Source organism: Apus apus, chromosome 1 (assembly GCF_020740795.1).
Source record: "Apus apus isolate bApuApu2 chromosome 1, bApuApu2.pri.cur, whole genome shotgun sequence".
NCBI classification, from domain to species: Eukaryota; Metazoa; Chordata; class Aves; order Apodiformes; family Apodidae; genus Apus; species Apus apus.
Genome location: NC_067282.1, coordinates 10,386,707 through 10,407,018, shown reverse-complemented (window position 1 = coordinate 10,407,018; position 20,312 = coordinate 10,386,707). Strand labels below are relative to the sequence as shown.

Sequence of the window (20,312 nt, the reverse complement as noted above, 5' to 3'; positions counted from 1 at the left end):
TTACCACACAATCAAAACTCAGATTCTCTGTAACTTGACTCAGTCTTCGCACTTAGACCCCCTCTAGGATACAAATGATTTTTATGTAAGCCCTCCACTTGTTTCTCATGTACCCATTATCTTAAGAAGAAGTGATGAGTAGACTATGCACAGATTACTAGTGACGCCATGAAGGAGGTAACACTGGGCATGGCAGGAATGACAAATCCCTAACCTTGGCAAGCCTAATCCTTTTCAATATAGACCCATCATGTATGGAGTTTAAAGGTCATTTAGTCCTACTACTCCCCAGCACAGGTTAGCTAAACCTAATAATTCCTGAAGGTACTAATCTCTAAAGTTCTTATAAACCTCCAACAACATCAGTTTCCTAACCTTCTTAGGAAATGTATTTCAGTACTTAGTAATCATTACAGTTAGGAATTTCTTCCTATCAATTTAACCAAAATAATCCAAATGCAATTTAAGCCTATTCACAACTTCTTTTCTATTGACTGGTCATGGAGAACAGTTTATTCCTCTCCTCTTCGTAGGTACTTTTTACAGGCTTGAATACTAACAGCATGTCTTCTTTTCTAGCTTAAATATTCCCTCAGTTTGTCCTGGTAAGCCTCATTTTACAGACCTTGGATGATCCTTCTTAACCTCATCTGTGCTCTCCCCAAATGAACCCTACATTTCAGCATGAGTTGCTGAAAGCAGGAGCCCTGAAAAGAAGCTTCCAAGTGTCTATCAGAGAATTCCCACTGATAAATGGTGTGAAGGGCATTATTTTTCAAGCCCTGATCAGGCATGCTGCATCAGCACCCGGTTGTCTGGAAACTGAGCTCCTGCCTCTAAACCAATAATAATGGAGCTGTCACACATTACTGAATAATAAATAGTTCGAGGGTCTTTTTCCTGTGTGATTAAGCTTCATTATGGGCTTTTATTGATTTATATCCCCATCTTCTTTGTCAAATGTGAAGTTAAGTATCGCTGTCTAGGCATATTTATGTTTAAATTTTGTTAGCACTAATCAACATTATGAAGTTAACAGACAACACACAATTATATTAAGTCCCTTACAGTGCAAGGCAGTAGCCTCTGCAGAGTGGAGACAGATTTTTGCAGACAGAAATACAAATTACACAATGCATCGTTTTGAGATTCTCCAGGTTACTGGTTATTACAGCTGCACTCAAACAAGTGTTTACCTTTAGCTTTCAAAATCAAAACTGTTTTGCTCTGAAGCTCTAGTGGCAGATTTCTACTGGTCATCCTAAATGTTGTGAAAATAAAGGGATCCACTACAGAAAGCACAAAAGAATCATAGCTTACTGTTGAGAGGTTAATACCTCGATAAGGTTAAATAATGTATCCCACTAAGGAAATTCAAAGAAAACGAACCTTTGGCACCAAATAAGGAAGCACACTTGTATAAACAGCAATCACATGTTAGGCCTGCCAGCTGCTTGGTCCTGGTAGCACTGCCTGATGCTTGCTAAGGTCCAGACATTTGAGGGTGCACTCAGCTGGTAAGCAGGTAAGCATTGCAAGTGTTCATTCTTCACTTGAGCTGGGGCAGCTGAGTGTGACTGTAATTTACATCACTCTCCAACCTAAAACTGGTTTTTAACTGTGCAACTAATACCACATTGACAAGCTCTCAGTTTCTTAGAAATATTTTGGTCCAAGCGCCTTCCCCAAAGCATCCACCTTTTTCTGATGCTTTCATTTTGCATTCCAAATAAGAACCGTTTTACAAACCTGTTTTTGAGTTAATCCTGAATTTCCCTTTCTCATTCCCTGATCTGATGAGATAGGCAATCTCAGCATTAGTACCAATGTCTTGGCTTGTAGCAAAAACAGAAAGGACCTCAGTGCCAGGTGATGTGTCTTCAGGTACTGTAACAAGATAATCTCTTCTTTCGAACACAGGGGGATTGTCATTAATATCTAGCACAGTAATGGTAACGGTTGCAAATGAGGACAAGGTCAGCACAATGCTCTGATCTGAGGCCTTTACAGTGATGTTATAGGAAGACTGAAGCTCTCTATCGAGTGGGTGCTCCAAAATAATAATTCCTGAAGACCGATCAACAGAGAAGTAACCATCTGCAGAGTCAGCCAGGGAATAGGTAACTTTTCTGTTCACACCTGAAAGAGAAGTAAATGTGAAAAGGGCAAGGTGAAATCAAGTAAACAACAACCTCTACCCAGCTATGGGAAACCCTAAGCAAAATCTGCTATCACACTGATAACTTGTATAGAGTTGGGTGTGCTGGTGGGTACAGTACTGACAGAAGTCTGGAAGATCAGGACATGCTCGTCTCACATGTTAGACCCCTGTGGATAAGTTAAGTTCCTTCTCTCATTATGGTACTTTTTTAAAAGATCACTTTGCAGAACTGCTGTGTAATGAAACTTGAAAGCAGAATCCAGAGGTGGTCCTTGCTCAGAGAAGCTTACAATTGAATCAGATGAGACAGGAAGAATGCTGAAATTGGAAATGTCTCAGAGCACATCTTGAAGGAATAGAAAAGTACATAAGGGAAAAATAAACCTATAAAAATACATCAGGTGGCACAGAATGTTCTTACTGCCAGTGCTGCCTTGATTCCACTTTTGAGCAGCAAAATATTATCATAATACGATACCTGTTAGACAAAAGCTGTATCAAAGAACTCCTGCCAGATATGGACGTTTTAGAAAGGAAGTTCCCCCCTCTCCCCTAGTTTGAGAGCAAAAAATTGAGTTGTACAAAAGACACCCTGTGTTTTTACAATCCCCCTGAATTTCCCAACACATAACACCTATCCTCCCAGCTGCTGAATATGCAGATCTATGCTAAGGTTGTTGTCAGTAATAAGGCCTGAGGGGAAGGTACTGACTTAGTTGCTTGCTACACTACAGTGGGATAGTAATTTCAAATCTAATTAAAAGCGAACACAGCTACAACCTAAGTCAACCCCCTTGATGCTGGTTGGTTTTGTGATTTGGTCCTGGGTGCTTCACTATGAGATTATAACTAAAACACAAAGATCCACTAAAATGGAGCGTCTCTGCCATTAACATCTCTCGCTTGAACATTTGCTGCCCTTTTTGTTGGAGAACAGACTTTACAAGCCTGACATTAATCAGATGAACACGAGCTACTAATCCCTTCTAGGCATATTTTGTTAATTTAAAATTTGTGACAGCATTATTCTACTTTCCAGCAGCAAAGCGTTGTAGAAACTGATCAAAAGCAGCACAAATCACAGTTGTTTTCTGCTTGACGTAGCAGGAGTAGAGCATCCACACAAGGGGGGGCTGGGAGACTCTTCAATCACACACACATAAAAGCTAGAGCAACTACAAAGTCCCAGACCCTATTTGGAGGGCATTAGGAATTACTATTTGGCCTCTTCAGGGAATAAGGTTTTTATACAGTGCTTGAGACATCAGAGTATATTTCAAACTTTCAAATGTCTTTAAAATAAGGAAAATTTTAAATGGCAATAGTCCAAATGAACCAGATGTATTTTTGGTTTTATTTTATCACAGCAGAACCTCTCTATTCCCAATGGCATCTCTAATGTGAAAAATACAGAGGCCCTGCTTGAGCAAAACAGGTGAGGCAGCTGAGGAGGTGTCTCCTGTCCTACACACAAGAAACTGAGCTGAGCCCACAAACTAGTTGGAGAGTTGAATTTCATGTGTTGAAACACTGAGACTGAATACCCTACAGCCTGCTGGAGAGCATGCTCACCTCTTCACTTAGCCTTTTTATACATACATCCAAATGCTCTCTCAGCTGACAATGAATCAGACTGACAAAAGTGAAAAAGGAATAAAACCCTCTGGAAAGTGAAAAATTTTGAGGTTCTCAGCGGTGCTAGGGGTGTCTACATTTCTTGCAGGGGAGGACCTGCTTCAACTATAAAACCTACCCAAAATTCCACTTACAAAAAGGGACAAAACTGACTAGAATCATTAATAAGTTAGTAACTAGAGCTCATCCCTGGTAATGCCAGATGAAGGGATTTTGCCTGATTCAGAGTGTGCAATTGAATATCCAACCTACACGAGTTTTAACTGTAAAGCTTAGTATTTTATACTAGGGTCTCTTGACATCTGCCAGTTTCTGCATAGAATTAAATACTTCTCTGAAGCAGAGACATTAACACACACCTTCCACACATATGTGCCTGTGACTGCAAGAGAGTCTTAGTCTTGTTAGGATTCTTCTCTGGCACAAAACCCCTAAGTGATACTCACCCCAACATACCTGGGCACAACACAGAAGATTCAGGTATCATGCTCTTTAAAGGCATAAATAGCTAGAAAGGAGATGGCCTGCCTATGACTTGTGTCTTGAAACATCCCAGAACTTCATCAAGAATATCTTGCAAGTGGGAGTGGGGAGAGAGAGAATGTGGTGCAGGTACAGGTGCAGGGTGAGTTTAGACATAAGAAGTGATAACTGGTGACAGCAATCAGACCATTCTCCTTGTATTCTGGTTCCTAAAGGTGATGCCCATTGATTAATAAAATATTGTTTTTGGCAAGTGATTGCTACTCATCCTACTATGGAGACAATTCAGATAGAGATTATGGCGTTCTGGTTCCTAACTCTAATATAAGGCATTTTCAGGCAGAAATGGACAGAGTTACTTCTTGAAGGCAAGTACTTATTTTTTTTTCTCCTGAACACAAGAAAGGAATACAGAAATTCCAGAGATAGGGCTACCATCTGCTGAGAGAGAATCTTCCACCTGTGTGTGTGAATGGCATCCCTGCTGTGGAGGCAACAGCAGATTCTGCTGTGACTATAAAGAAGATACCTTCTGTGGAAAGGAAACAACTGCTCTAACACCATGGTTCCTACACTGGTAAAGGGAGCAATCCTCCCACACTGCTTGCCCACAGCTGCTGGGGGATTAATGTTTGCAAACTGTGGTTTATCTATTCACCTACTCAATTCCAACTTCTCAGATTTCTAAGGTGCCAATCACAAACATAAGCTATTTCAACATGGAAAGGTTTGCAGGAATTACTATGACTATAAGAGGATTGCAGTACACTTTTAAAATAAAGGAATAAGCAAACATATTTTCTATTTAGACTTGTATTAGCCTATGATAGAATACTGCCCTTTGTCAAATCTTTCGTGCAAAGAGTTAGTACAACACACATTCGTCTAGTACCCCAAATGCCATCCCTCAAACAGGATTTTTTCTTGTTTTCTTCTGCATTAAAACAAAGGGGCATTGTCTGTGATGAGAGGAGACCTCATTGGCCTCTACAACTACCTGAAAGGACATTGTAAAGAGGTAGACACTGGTCTCTTCTCACAAGTAACTGGTGATAGAACAAGAGGAAATGGCCTCAAGCTGCACCAGGGGAGATTGAGACTAGACCTTAGGAAGAACTTTTTCACTGAAAGGGTTGTCAGGTATTAGAACAGGCTGCCCAGGGACGTGGTTGAGTCACCATCCCTGGATGTGTTTAAAAGTCATCTAGATGAGATGCTTGGGAATACGGCTTAGTGCTGGACTTGGCAGAGTGGGATTAATTGTTGGACTTGGTCTTAAAGTTTTTATCCAACCTAAGTGATTATATGATTCTATAATTACTCCTTTCAATAGCAACAGGGAAACGGTATAGGTTGTCTTTATAATTCAGGACTACCAAATTCTTCCTTGCCTAACTTAGAATCACATAATAATTTATGTTGGAAAGGATTTTTAAGATCATAATGTCCCACCACTAAGCCAACACTGCCAAGTCCACCACTAGACCACATCCATCAGCACCACATCTAGATGTTTTCTGAATGCTTCCAGGGATGGTGACTCCACCACCTCCCTGGGCAGTCTGTTCCAATGCCTCACTACTCTTTGAGTGACAACATTTTTCCTAATATCAAATCTAAACTTCCCTTGACACAACTTAAGGTCATTTCCTCTTATCCTATCACTTGCTGCTAGGGAGAAGAGGCCAACCCCCACCTTGCTACAACCTCCTTTCATGTAGTTGTAGAGACCAATAAGGTCTCCTCTCAGACTCCTTTTCTCCAGGCTGAACTACCCCAGTTCTCTCAAATGCTCCTAGTAAGATTTGTGCTCCAAACCCTTCACCAGCTTCATGGCTCTTCTTTGGACATACTTGAGCACCTCGATGTGCCTCTTGTAGGAAGGGGCTCAAAACTGAACAAAGGGCTCAAGGTGTAGCTGAATTGAAAAAGGTGGAGCTACAGCTCCGTTTAGTTCAGACCAACACCAATTAAAAAGCTGATCATTAAGACAATAGTCACAATCTCCATGTGACAGTGAGTTTTTGCAGTGGGCATTGCCATTTCCCACCAGGAAAAGTATTTCATTATAGTCACACTAAAACTGAAATGTACACACATTAAAGACCATGCACAGTGTGTTTCTCCTTTCTATTTTCGTCTGCCACCCTGAACTCATTATTTGTGTTCCCCAAGTACAGCTATCCTACTTGTTTATCTCTGAAAAATGATGCTTAGCTTTCTCATCTGCTCATTTTCATTTTGAAAACCTACAGAAAGAAAAATAATGGCAAGCATTAAAAATAAATAAGCAAGAAGTAAAACAGAAAACTATCCAGAAAGTGAGCTGTAAAAAAAGGGTTTTATCAATTTAGCATTGATTTGCAAGCATGGCATCTGTGCTTCCTCTTGCCTCTGTCTTTCATGGTGTGACTATTAACACCAGCATGTACCTATTGGCCTTTTCCTGATTACCCAAACATTAACCACAGCAATAGTTATTGGAAGTTAAAAGTCCACAACTTCATTAACAATAAACAAGACAAAAGAGGAATAATAAACTATATTTTATAATACTCCATCATTTTGAGATGAAAGAGAAAAAAATTGCCAGAAGTACTTTGCTGAACTGTAGAAGAATATATAGCCCCACAGGGAAAGATATTTCAAGCGTTTTTTTATGACTTAAGCAGAAGAGCTGGCCAAGTTCAACTCATAACACTATTACTGACACAGACCTTCACTGCTTTGTCCCTTTTCTTTGAGGCAACAATGGCCTTAACCCCAAAGGCCTTTAGTCACACCAGAGCTCCAGTGGAGTCAAGGGACCATGGGATGAAGGCAACGCCACAGGGAGCAGAGAAGAAGAAAACCATCTCCTTACTGAAGGGAAATATTGGACTGAAATGGCAAGTATAAGCTTTTAGGGTTTATGGTACCTTCCACAGGTGTCTAAAACCCTGCTTCCCATTTCAGCTGTGTTGGGTGGTGGCTTTTTTGGTGGGAAGATAAGACCTGGATTGTTGGCTCAACCTTTCTCTCTCCTTTTTAGCAGAGATTTTCATAGCCCAGGGTCCTGGCTTACATGACCTGATACGAATATTTGTTTTCATCAGTGCTGCTTCATGATTTATTTCCTTGTGCTGATCAGGCATAAGCTTGATTATTTTTCTGAAGTGGGGGAAGCAATTTTGGATACACCTGATTTACAGTTACACATTGCAGCTGACAACATTGGGCAATGAAGCCTGAAGCAATGGAACATACATATAGAGCAATGTATATATAAAACAATATATGCATGCATGTACGTATGAACATTTATATTTATTTTTTACACACACACTGGTTTTGGCTCGGATAGACTTAATTTTCTTCACAGTAGCTGGTATGGGGCTGTGTTTTGCATTTGTGCTGAAAACACTGTTGTGATTTTTTCATTATTCCTGAGCAGTGCTTACACAGGGTCAAGGCCTTTTCTGCTTCTCACCCCACCAGTGAGTAGGTAGAGGGTCCACAAAGATTTGGGAGGGGACACAGCTGGGACAGCTGACCCCAACTCACCAAAGGAATGTCCCATAACATATGACATGGTCATATGACATGCTCAACATGTAAATCTGGGGGAAGGAGGAGGAAGGGGGGATGTTTGGAGTGATGGCATTTGTCTTCCCAAGTAACTGTTACGTGTGATGGAGCCCATCTTTCCTGCAGATGGCTGAACACCTGCCTACTGATAGGAAGTGGTGAAGGAATTCCTTGGTTTGCTTTGCTTGAGTGTTCAGCTTTTGCTTTACCTATTAAACTGTCTTTATCTCAAGCCACATTTTTTCTCACTTTTACTCTGATTCTCTGATTTTATTCTGATTCCCTCCCCCATCCCACTGAGGACAGTGAGTGAAAGGCTGATGGGGTTTAGCCACTAGCTGGGGTTAATCCATGATAATATGTGTCAGGGATGAAGTTTAACTATAAGGCTTACTCAGTCCATGTAATCCAAGAGATACAGTTCTCCTTGTCTTGTTCTTTGCCTCCATATTGTTAACAATGTCTTCAAAATCTCAGAAAGAAAATAAATTAATAGAAACGAGAGAGCATAAATATAGCAGGAATCTTGTGAGGTCACTAATTTATCCCTGCACAAAGAAAGGATGGATGCAATTTATCCCCAAACACAGCTCTATCCTTTGACCATGAACTTGTATAACCTCCTTGGATAACATTCAGTGCCTCATTTTCCTTACAACTAAAAATCTTGTTCTGAGTTTTTGCTGAGATTGAATAAAAATAATAAAAGATGAGGGGGGAAAAAAGAACAAAAGTTGACTTCCGTCCTCAGAGGTACTTGTCTGGTATCTGAAGACAGTTACACTTTATCGTCTCAGATCTTTTTTCCCTGGCTCCCCCTCTCAACTGTTTGAATATTTCCAGGTAGCACACTTTCCAGACCTGTGATCTTTCTCATAAATCTCCAGGTAGTCCACATCTTCCTGGAAATGTGTGTACCCAAAACTCAACATAGCGTTTCAGGTCAGGATTTGTGAATACCAAGTAAACAGAAAGAATTATTTCTGTTTTCCAGTGTTAGTCTTGTTTACCCATCTCATTACAGTATTTGCCTTTTCACACCAGTATGAAAGTGTCAGCACACATTCAGCCTGAGATTCACCACAACGCAGCTGCTTCTCTGCACTTCTGCTGTCCAGTCAGCCATTACTCAGACAATAATGGTGCACTTGGTTATTCTTATCTAAACACAGGATTTCACATTTATCTTCATGGCTTGCATTGTATTTTTCCATACCACTTTTTCTAACCCGCAGTTAAATCCCACAACTGCAACTGTGACACTATCCAAAGTACTTGCAGCCCCATTCTGCTTCCTGACACCAAGCAATACACAGACCTGATGCCTACTTATCCATTCAGGAATGAAAATAAGAGCAGTGTTGCACCTGGTACCTTTCCTTAACTTATCCTTCCAGTATAACAGTCATTACAAACCCACTTGGTAACAGTTTCACGTAGACCATGTTTCCCTAGCTTGCCTATACAAATGTAATGTGTTATGATGTAAAAAACCTCCCTGAAACTAAGCCATAATACCCATAATATTTCCTTCTATATGGCCCTTTCACATGTCGCAGAAGGAAATAAGATTGGTTTGATTACTTCTGCTTGCTGAACATAGACTAGCTCTTAGTTATCTTGACACACATATATTCATTATTTTAATGCAAATTGGTTGACTAAATTTCCCTGACTACGTGTCCGCAGCTTTAAAAATATGGCCCTTGACAAGAGTCAACAACATGGTCCTACAGGCTGACTACGTACAGGATTAGGTCTCCCAGGTGCCTAGGCATGGGAAGCAAAATAAGTAATAAGAAATAGGGTTTGTTTACATATCCAAACACTTTGTTCACCTCCTAACACTAGGTAAGTCTAAACTCCAATGAATTATTATTTTTAATTTGGCAGTTTTTCAGGGACCAGTGTGCTGCATCTTGGTGTTACTAGAAGTGCTACACTGAGAACCAGGTTGATAAGACTTAATTGATTTAAACTCTCCACATTGAACACAAATGCACTAATCACAGAATCTCACGGGTTGGAAGGGACCTCAAAAGATCATCTAGTCCAACATCCCTGCCAGAGCAGGATCACCCAGAGCACATCACACAGGAACGTGTCCAGGTGGGTTTGAATGTCTCCAGCGAAGGAGACTCCACAACCTCTCTGGGCAGCCTGTCCCAGGGCTCTGTCACCCTCACAGTAAAGAAGTTTTTTCTCATGTTTATTGGAACCTCCTATGTTCCAGTTGCACCCATTGCCCCTTGTTCTATCACTGGACATCACTGACTTCAGAATCTGTCTCATAAATCTTGGTCCAAATAATATTTAACTATATACAACTCTTTAAAAAACACAGCCAAATTCAGTCACAGGCGACCTGTGTAACATGGCTGTTTAAATTTTGCAGAAGCCTCAAGGCTTATCCTGTATCCCTGAATAAGGCTTTCAACACCCATTTTTGCCTCACATCTACCTAAGTACTAAAGCTTAAATTATGGAGAACTGACAAATAAACCTCAGGCCATTCTGCTGTGAGGCTACAAGCCCTGAAGAAGGTGGGACACATCTGGGCATCCTATGCACAAAAGTGAGAAAACGCTTTAAAAAAAGTGCACCCTGCTTATTGTTTTTCTAGGTTGTATTACTGAATGCCATTAAATTTGCTATTAGATATGGGAAAATATTTTCCCAAACTACACTTTTTGCAAAATCTCATCTGACATTGATCCTTCTTTGAATTATCTCCAGCTTGGGAAGAGCTGGCAGTCAGAGTGGGCATCAGTATGGATTTGCTGCCTGTCTGCACTGCTCTGCCAGGCCACAGTGGGGGTGTCATGCTTTCATCCTTACCCTCATCTGTGCAGGCCTCTGGTTATTCCCAGAGGGCCTCTGAGGTGCCCACGCTGCACAGCACTCAGGGACTATCTCCATCGTTGAAGATACCCAACAGCCATCTGAAAACAGTCCTAAACAACCTGCAGTAGGTGGCCCTGATCGATCAAGGTGGTTTGACAAGATAACCTTTCAGAGGTCCCTTCCAACCTCAACTTGCTACATAGGGAATGGGATAGGAGTGGCATGAGCATGTACCAGTCATGGCTTTGACCACAGGATAACTTAGAGACTGGAAGGCAGTGGTGGAAGGCAAGTCTTCATCACAATGCCCCAAAACACCCAACAGCTCAGCGAAATCACAAAACTGACTACAAATGTGGATGGTGTGGAACCACCAGTGGTGATGAAGAGGACTGAGGAAGGACAGATGACGCACTGCTCACATTTAGTACAAGTGCTTCTGTTGTTGGTAGAGTACACCATCAATCAGCACAGAAACAGGTCTGAGCATAGAGGTCACTGGCATGGCAAAGCAGCTGAGGCAGGACTTTCTAACCATGACTTAAAGGATTCCTGAGCTTGAATCACAGTGTCATTCTCTTATTCTGTGAACACTGTATGCATGTAGAAACCATGAGCACCGCTGGAAAGAAGTATGTACCTCCAGCTCAGACAGCAGCTGAGGCCCCAGGTTTACTTTGATGTTTATCAATTTTTTAACGTCATGCTTGCTACAAAGTTCTATGTAGGTTTTCTCAGCATTGCTGCTCTAGCGTGACCCTAATTCCTTTGAAACAGACTGATATTGTAGTTGTCTGGTGGGTTTGCTCAGATAATCACACCTCAATATTCACTCCAACTCTTCTTGTGCCTTAATTTTAACAGAATGGAGTGATTTGGCACTTCGATTTGAAGACACTGGGAGCTGGAAAATCCACTGCTCCCTGTGATCTTCTTGAAAAACCTGCAAAATCAGCCTTTCTCTTTCATTTCTTCATTTCATGTTTGCAAACCTGACTGTGGTGAGTTAGTAGAAAAAATAATATTGTGGAAATTTTTAGAATTTCCAGTTAAAGTAGGATGGAAAAAAAATTGTCTTGCATTAAAGTTACTAGTATGGTTTAACAAAGGGATGTATGTATATTGTCTTCCTTCAAGCAATCTTCTAATTTAAGACACCCAGCTACATGCAGAGGTTATGTAAAATGCACTCGTGTGCTACTAGAGTCTTTGTTTGATAGCTATAGCATTTTTCTTCTGTTGAATACCATCAAGAAGAATCACATCTCTACTTCAGTGTGTCCAGCTGGTACAGGTAGTTTCTAAGCCTGTATCCAAACTACAAACATATTCAACAACAATTTATGTTCCAGTCCTGAAAATTCCCAGGACATTATGAGTTCAGGAACTTTAAGAGACATCAAAGGCATAGTGCAGATAAAACACTATTTTCCTGCTATCTTGAAATTGCCTTAATTATCCAACAGTGTCTAACCACAATACTGTCAATTTTATGTTAAATGGTATTTAGTTGCAGACCACAAATTTACTTATTTTATTTCGATGTCTACTATACTGATACTCCTCTCCTTACAGTCTCTGGCACTTCATAGTTCAAAGCAGAACTGGCAAATTCTAAAACTGACCATAAGATGTTTCCTGAATGTTAAAAAAAAAATTATATTATGATTACTGGCCCCCCTGATGTTTTTGAAGTAATGCTCCACAGAAGCTGCCCATCAGGAATATCAATGTTTTTTCTTTGTGCTGGGAACGTTACACTACCTGAACTAATTCATTATGCAGTAACAGGGAATCAGTATGGACTAATAGAGCAGTAATTAACAGAAAATCTAATTTTAGAAAATAGAGTCACTTTCATATGATATAGTGTCTTGTTTGATTTTTAGGTCTAATTAAGCAAATACATAGCTCCTTCTTATTCACCGCATGCATCCCTCCCTTTGACTTATCTAGTTTCAGAAGGAAGGTGCAGCAATTAGCTTGTGGTTGCTTGTTTTTTTCATTGTTAACCATCTTATGTAAAGTTGGTGCTAGCAAGAACTTTTATTGGCAACTTTTGATTCCAATTCTTTCTCTTTCCCTCTCTCTACTTGAATGTCATCTCACCTGTGAGAAAAACGGTAATTAAGACAACAGCGGAAACAACACCACTGGGTCTTCAGACTGTTCATTAACTTACTACCAGTAATTGGCTTTTCACTGCAGGACAGTATCATAATTTTAATAGTGATTTTTCAACCAAGGCATATAAAGCAGCCTTTCATAGATACTTTAATGAATGCTTGTTGGTCCTTTGCTGGTTCCTGTATATTTACATTGTCAGCCTTACTAACATCTGAGACTTCCAGCATGCACTGTACTTCAGGAAAGAAGATTTTAACATGAAATATTTTTTCCTTCAATGAAAGCTCTGCTTTTTATGTGGAGCTACTCAGGCCATGGTTTTCACAAAACATCTCCAAAACCACAGGAAGAAAAAATAAACTATGGGACTCATTTATTCCAACTGAAGTGAATGACCTAAAAAAAAATTATCTGATATTCGGCAGGTTTACCCATGTTATGCAAAAAGAACCCTTAAAATATTTATAATTGGGTCCAGATTTCAAGGTTAAGTTCCTTATATAATAAACTATTATACTTTAAAAGAATGTACAGTTAAACAACCAGAACAATTAAAATGTACACTCAGTGTACAACAATAGGTTTGTGCTAAGGCAACCAGCTGGAATAAATGGGAGTTATAACAGTATAAAACTCTAGAAAAGCTGTGATTAATCAGGCATATCTCCCTATGGCACATAACTATATTATTTGCATAAATAGAGGCATGACTATTCAAAACCATGGCTCAAGAAGAGGTCAAACTATTGGAGGAAGAAAGTTGGAATTTATCCCCAAAACTATAATTTGCCCCTAAGCCTAGATGCTTCTGCAATGCTTTTCTCTTTGTAACACCATTACTTCAAGCTCAGCCATGAGACTTTCGATGTAAAGAAAACAGAGAGAAAAATGGGTGAATACAGAAGCAAAAGGAGAAAAGAATGAGGAAAGTCAGCAATAGAAAAATTATCTGTATTGCAATTCCACCATCCCACAGTTTTCCTGTACATTAATTACTGTTTGCAGTATTGCTCACTTACCAACATCAGGATCAGTGGCTTGGACTCTTGTTAACAAAGCTTTGGTGGCTGTATTCTCATAAACACATGCAGTGTAATGATCAGATGAAAACACTGGTGGATTATCATTAACATCTTCTAAAATAAGATGGATTTCTGATTGGCAAAACCTGCCACCACCATCTGTAGCTCGGGCAACCAGGTTGTACACAGGGATTTTCTCTCGGTCAAGAGTGGCCAAGGATTTCAGCTCACCTAAAATTGATTAAAAGTAGCAGCCATCATTAGCAGCATCTTTAAATATGAGTATCTCAGAACTATATATTTCACAGGAATAGGAAAGAGAAAAAAAATAATCCTTGTTTATTCTTATGACTGGATTAAAAACTCACGGCAGCGTCACTTCTCATTCTCCACCCAACCAAGTGAGGTTTCATCATGAACGTAGAGAGGACAAACCCCTCATCTTGTCCCTCAACCACCTACAGCTTCACCCATGTGAACATCACCATGCTTTTCCATGTCTGTCTGATTCTAACACTCTAGATGGATCAGCTACTAGATATAGAAACATATCGAATCTGATGGCAGAAGCCATAATAAAACGTAAAGTTTTCTAATGATATTGTTAAAAAACAACATCAATAGCACACTCTCGTCCCCACAAAGCAATCTCCAACCAGCTATGAATTCCTGTATAGGCATCTGACATCTTGCTTGAAACAGACTTCTTATTCTTATAGAGATGAGTAACACAATAAACAGTGAAGAGCAAGAAAAAGGCAGATTATTCCAGCTATGAGAACTTCACCCATGATTAATTCCCACTGTATAGATAAACAACTGCCAAACATTTCCATCAGTGAACGGCCTCTACTAGTTGGAAGATAAGCTTTGGGTTAATTTTGTAAAGAGTGTAATTTGCAGTTAAATACAAAATTTACTCCTGGATAGGGCAATACTTCCCATTCCACACACTGCATAGATGTCCAAATGCCTCCTCTTCCATCAGTAAAGCTACAGCAAGAGCAGGCACTGCCTCCTGCTAGTCAGGTGGAGGAGGCGTTGCACAGGGAAGGACATAGTCTATCATGATGGAAACCAAATTCCTAAGAATAACAAAGGGGTGGGGGTTTTACTCATGACAATATGGTTCGATTTAGTTTTACTTCATAACAATCATAAAATCTAGACCTGAGAAGAGATTGGTATCTTTTTCCACAACAACTGCCAAATGTACAAGACCTCTGTAGCACTAGTGTGGACACTCCACCGTGTCCACAAAATCACTACTGATACATTTCTCTTCCAAAATTTATGTATAACAGGAATGCCTTTTTTTACAGGGTCTAAATACCAATATATCTAGAACAAGGTGGAAGAAAAAAGAAGTGGCATCCGAAGGTAAAGCAGGACTATGCTGGCAGCTTCCTCTCTTCTGCACCTAACTTGAGGTCTGGCAGAGAAACATAAGGGTCTGGCAGGGAAACACTTATCCACTGTTCTGAATGTAACATTCAACTTGGCCAAAAAAGACATTCCCCTTTCTCCCTCCTACCACCACCACTTCAGAAGTGGTCACCCATGCCTGCCATAACTGGAACAACTGTTTTTTAACAACCGAGTGTAACTTAATTCTAGTTAGCGAAGATGGCACTCACTGGTGTCAAGGGACTAAGAAAAATCTTTGTAAACATTCAGTAGTCATCTTACCATTTTCTGGATCTAAGAAAAACTTATTGTTCCCAGCACCATAGAGAGAGTAGCGAATTTCACCATTGGACCCAATGTCTGCATCTTTAGCGCTGATTTTAAGTATGACTTTGTTTGGTGGAATGTCTTCAGGAAACAGGGCCGTGTATGCAACCTAGAGACAAAACCAAAGTGTAAGCTATGCTGTAACAGTATTTCATAGTCTTTGTACAACTTTTTTTTTTTTTTTTTTAACTGCCTGTATTGCATTTTTTCTCTATGGGAAACAATTCTCCTTTATGTAACACATTCCTAAAAATTCAGATAATTTCTAAACTTCGACATATCCAAATCACACTGCCAAACTATGACTCTTAATGGGGTACTCTTGGGTGTTAAGTGTGGTCTCATTTTCTGTCTTCCATTTGCTTCATCAACATCCATTAAATGGAAACTTTGATTAATATGCTAGTGAAGAGAACTGTTTTTATCACCTCATTCAGCAGTGTTTGAGGAAGATACTGACTGTCATTCCCCAGAGTGGTGCTTACAATGGCAGTGGCCCATCAGTGATAATGTAATGAAAGGAAATACATGAGTATATACATACATACATACATACATACATATATATGTATAAGAATCTCTTAGTGGTACCATTAAGGAAATCTGGGTTTCATAGTGCCTTTTCTTTCACACAAATGTTTCCATTGCAGTAACATCAGTTCCCCACATGGCCCTTCCACAGAATTAGAGACAGCTGGTGCTGTGAAAGCTGTGGTCAGGCCACATGGCATGCATGCTCAACAACATGAGAGCAAGCTACATTCATCTGCATTTCCCCTGGGTTTCTGACATCTGCCAGGTTCAGGAAGGTGGCAGTTAAACTGGATTGAAGACATTTCCACACCAGTTGTGAAGGTGAAACACATTTTTATTGCAAGGAGGACTGGCTGCCTAGTCCTAGTGCCACCTCACAATGCTTCATTTTTTCTAAAGCAAACCAAGGCCACTGTGGAGAAGATTCCTCTGCTACTTTTACTAGACCATTATGTGTAGAGGGGCGATTCTTTCTCTCTACTCCACCCCCATGACACCCCACCTGGAACAGTGTGTCCAATTCTGGAGCTCCCAACATAAGAAGGACATGGGGCTGTTGGAGTAAATCCAGAGGAGGGCCATGAAGATGGTCAGAGGGCTGGAGCACCTCTCATATGAAGGTAGGCTGAGAGAGTTGGGGTTGTTCAACCTGGAGAAGAGAAGGCTCTGGGGACACCTTATAGCAGCCTGCCAGTACCTGAAGGGGCTACAGGAAAGCTGGGGAGGTACTGTTTACAAGGGCTTGTAGTGATAGGACAAGGGGTCATGGCTTTAAAATGAAGTGGGTAAATTTAGGTTAGACATCAGGAAGAAATTCTTTCCTGTGAGGGTGGAGAGACAGGTTACCCAGGAAAGCTGTGGCTGTCCCCTCCCTGGAAATGTTCAAGGCCAGATTGAATGGGGCTCTGAGCAACCCTGTCTAGTGGAAGGTGTTCCTGCCAATGGCAGGGGGCTATGAACTGCATGATCTTCAAGGTCCCTTCCAACCCAAACCATTCTATGATTCTCTGATTCTTTCATCTTGGCTTCACAGATCTGTTTCACCCTACTCCTCCCCCAGACCACTCCAGATCCTTCAGCTAGGACCTTAATGATGAAAATGGGCATCAGCTGTGAATATGCTCTGTAAGTAACAGGGAAACCCGCAGGGAAGTAATTTATTTCAACACAACAGTTGATTGCTGTGGGTATTGCTAACTCACCTGTTCACAAACTGGATTATTATCATTAACATCAGTGACGGTCACTTCCACAGCAGCTTGGGTTACAAAGAGGCCATCCGTGGCGGTGATGTTCAGATAATACATGTCTTGCTCTTCCCGATCTAGAGGCCTTTTAACGTAAACCTTCCACTCATTCTGAACCAGTCCCAGAGCAAACTTCCCTTTGGGGTTCCCTCCTGCAATGAGACAAACAACACGTGATGGGCTGGGGCATCCCTTTAGAGCTCCCACCTACTTTAAACACCACAGCTGCATCACAGAGGACCTGGACTAAGCAGCAGTCATTTGTTTTACAGTGATTGTTGCTTTCAAACTCTCAGACTCAGAAAATCTGTAATGAGATTATGTTCCCTGTGTTTATTGCCCCCTGAACGCCTTGTATGAAAGTGAACCAATAACTTTCAGTAGAAATGAAATCCATTTAGCAGAGCTGAAGATGATCTCTGGTTTAGTTCCCCATAAGGGCAATCAAATTCAAACTGTGAACAATCAATAGTCCTCTCAGGCTGGCACAATCGTCTTTCCACTTAGTCTGGGGGGAGAATGTAATACACTGTAGCTCTTGTTACCAGGACAATTTCATTAGCTGTTGATTATGCAATCAAGGACTGGAAGTGGGTTCTATTAAGGCATCCTCTAATGAAAGCTTTATCATACAGCTGCGTCGTTCTGCTCATTAAAATTCTAGTTTTAAAAAAAGTTTACACGACACAGGAAGACACATTAGTATTAAATAGTCCTAACAAGAGGTCATTTGAGGAGTAGATGGAAGATAAGCAGTACAATTAGATCAAATGTATCCAAGAGTGAATGCTGGTGAAGGGAGTGCAGGAGACAAAGTAGAACAGCTTTTCATCATGCCGTAACGCTGATGCTGAACTTGGCTATGTTGCTCTTCCACATCAGTAAATTGCCTAGTGACAAAAGCAGGTTGGGAGATGGAAGTTTTGGTCCACACCATCCTCACGAATGAAGTAAGGATATGTCACAGGTAGAAGGCTACAATAATCAAGGCAGGCACAGCTGTGGATGTTTCCAGCAGTTACCTACTCTTTAATGTGAAATGGTACGGTTCCCTGCCTGCTCTATGAAGAAAACACCTTTGATCACCTTTCTCTGTGCCTGATCTCAACCCACTGTCAGACCAGACAGTAAAATCTTTAAAACCAATGTCGTGATTTAACCCAGGTAAGCTGCTAACCCGCACACGGCCGTGTGCTCATTGCCCCCTGGTGAGATGGGAGAGAGAATTGGAACAGAGAAAGTGCAAAACCTCATGGGCTGAGATAAAGTCAGTTTAATAGGGAAAGCAAAAGCTGCATGCATGAGCAAAACAAAAAAAAAAAGAATTAATGTCAGGTGTTCAGGCTTTTCCAGGAATGATGGGCTCCATCATGCATAAAATATATAAGTAAAAACATCACCACTCTGAACTTCCTTGTTCTTGCCCCAGTTTTTACTGCTGAGCATGACATTATCTGGTATGGGACATCCCTTTGGTAAGTTGGGGTCAGCTGTCCCCCTTCCCAACTTCTTGTGCACCTCCAGCCTACTCTTTGGTGGGGTGGGGTGAGAATCACCTTGACCCTGTGTAAGCACTGCTCAGCAATAGTTAAAATATCCTTGTGTTATCAACACTGTTTTGGTCACAAAACCAAAACATAGCCCCATACCAGCTATTTTGAAGCAAATTAACTCTACCCCAGCCAAAACCTGTAGAGCAAACTATCCAGTCTTCAGTGCCCAAGGTCTAACATAAACTTGGTTTGTAAAAACATACCTGCACATGTAACAACCCAAGATACAGCACTACAGTCATAGCAAACTTATGCTATAGAAACTGAGTGAGGACATAGAAGTGCAATCTGAGAACTACTTTTTATGTTTCTCTTGTATTGAAGTGGTATAAAAATTTTAAGTAAATGCTTATTCCTTCTTATAATAGTATAAAAAATGTATAGTAGTTAGTATAATATGTTAGTATAATAGTATAAAAAAGCATACTAGTGTACTTTTGTCTGCAGCTTATTATTGGGTCCTGAAATATTTCTGATGTCCAAGCTCAATGGAAAGCCCCAGATCTTAAACCTTTCTTTCCAGTGTTTAATACTTGAGTAAATAAGTATTTAAAAAAATTCTGAGACTGAATTTTTGAGCTGCCTCTGCTGGCAAGCAATTTGGTGTCACTGTTGTTGCTTCTGGTGTCATAATTCTGTCAGTTCCCAAGGACTTTCTCAGCAAAAAAAATGCAAAGCAGAGATCTGAACTTGAAACTGAACTAATTCACATTTCATACCTTTTTTTCTACATCAAAAAGCAAAAAAGAGGTCACAGGATGTAATCTATGCCTTCTTCTTTAGCTACCAAGAACAAGATAGACTGGCTTCTATTTAATATGAAAACTAAGTCAGTTGAGACAGGCTGAGCAAATCTTTCAAGTCAAGCATCACCATTTGTGCTAGCTACAACTGTGTGAAATAAAGACATTGTAATGAATAAAATTTCCAGGAAATTAGTCAGATAGGCATTATAATTATAAAAGACTCTTTAATCATATAGAGCACAAACCTGATACATCAAGCAAAGATATTTTCTGTTGAAAATTACCTTTTTTCAATTACAAAACCAAGCAGAGCCAAATTTTCTCAATCCTAATTTTTATTATAGTCTGCAATAACCATCAGAGGGCCCAACCAAACCTTATTTAACCTGCTGTGCAATATAAACACACATTTCTCCAAAAAGAGGGTTACATGGCATGTTGATGTGCACTGTAGGCCAGATCCAAACGCAATCCAAGGCAATGAGAATCTGTCCATTGACTTGAGTCTCAATGTGACTTCAAAGAAGGTAGACCCCTGCTGACTGACATTAAATTCTCCCTATTCAGCTCAACACCAGCACAAAAAAGCTTAACTTTCCTGTATAAAAGGCTGTAATCTTGACATAGTGAGTTTAATGTTGTAAACCATTAATAAAAAT

The 20,312-nt window shown here is 40.3% G+C and overlaps 1 protein-coding gene across 1 annotated transcript in view; it reads right to left on the bottom strand.

The window, feature by feature from the left end:
* Positions 1-20,312, bottom strand: part of FAT3 (FAT atypical cadherin 3) — a 351,811-nt gene that overhangs the window by 53,255 nt on the left and 278,244 nt on the right. The window contains exons 11-14 of the mRNA XM_051628838.1: positions 17,310-17,506; positions 15,529-15,682; positions 13,837-14,070; positions 1,750-2,139 (exon numbers count right to left, since the gene is read on the bottom strand). Of these exons, the coding sequence (XP_051484798.1) occupies positions 1,750-2,139; positions 13,837-14,070; positions 15,529-15,682; positions 17,310-17,506 (975 nt within the window). The remainder of the gene's footprint in view (positions 1-1,749; positions 2,140-13,836; positions 14,071-15,528; positions 15,683-17,309; positions 17,507-20,312) is intronic.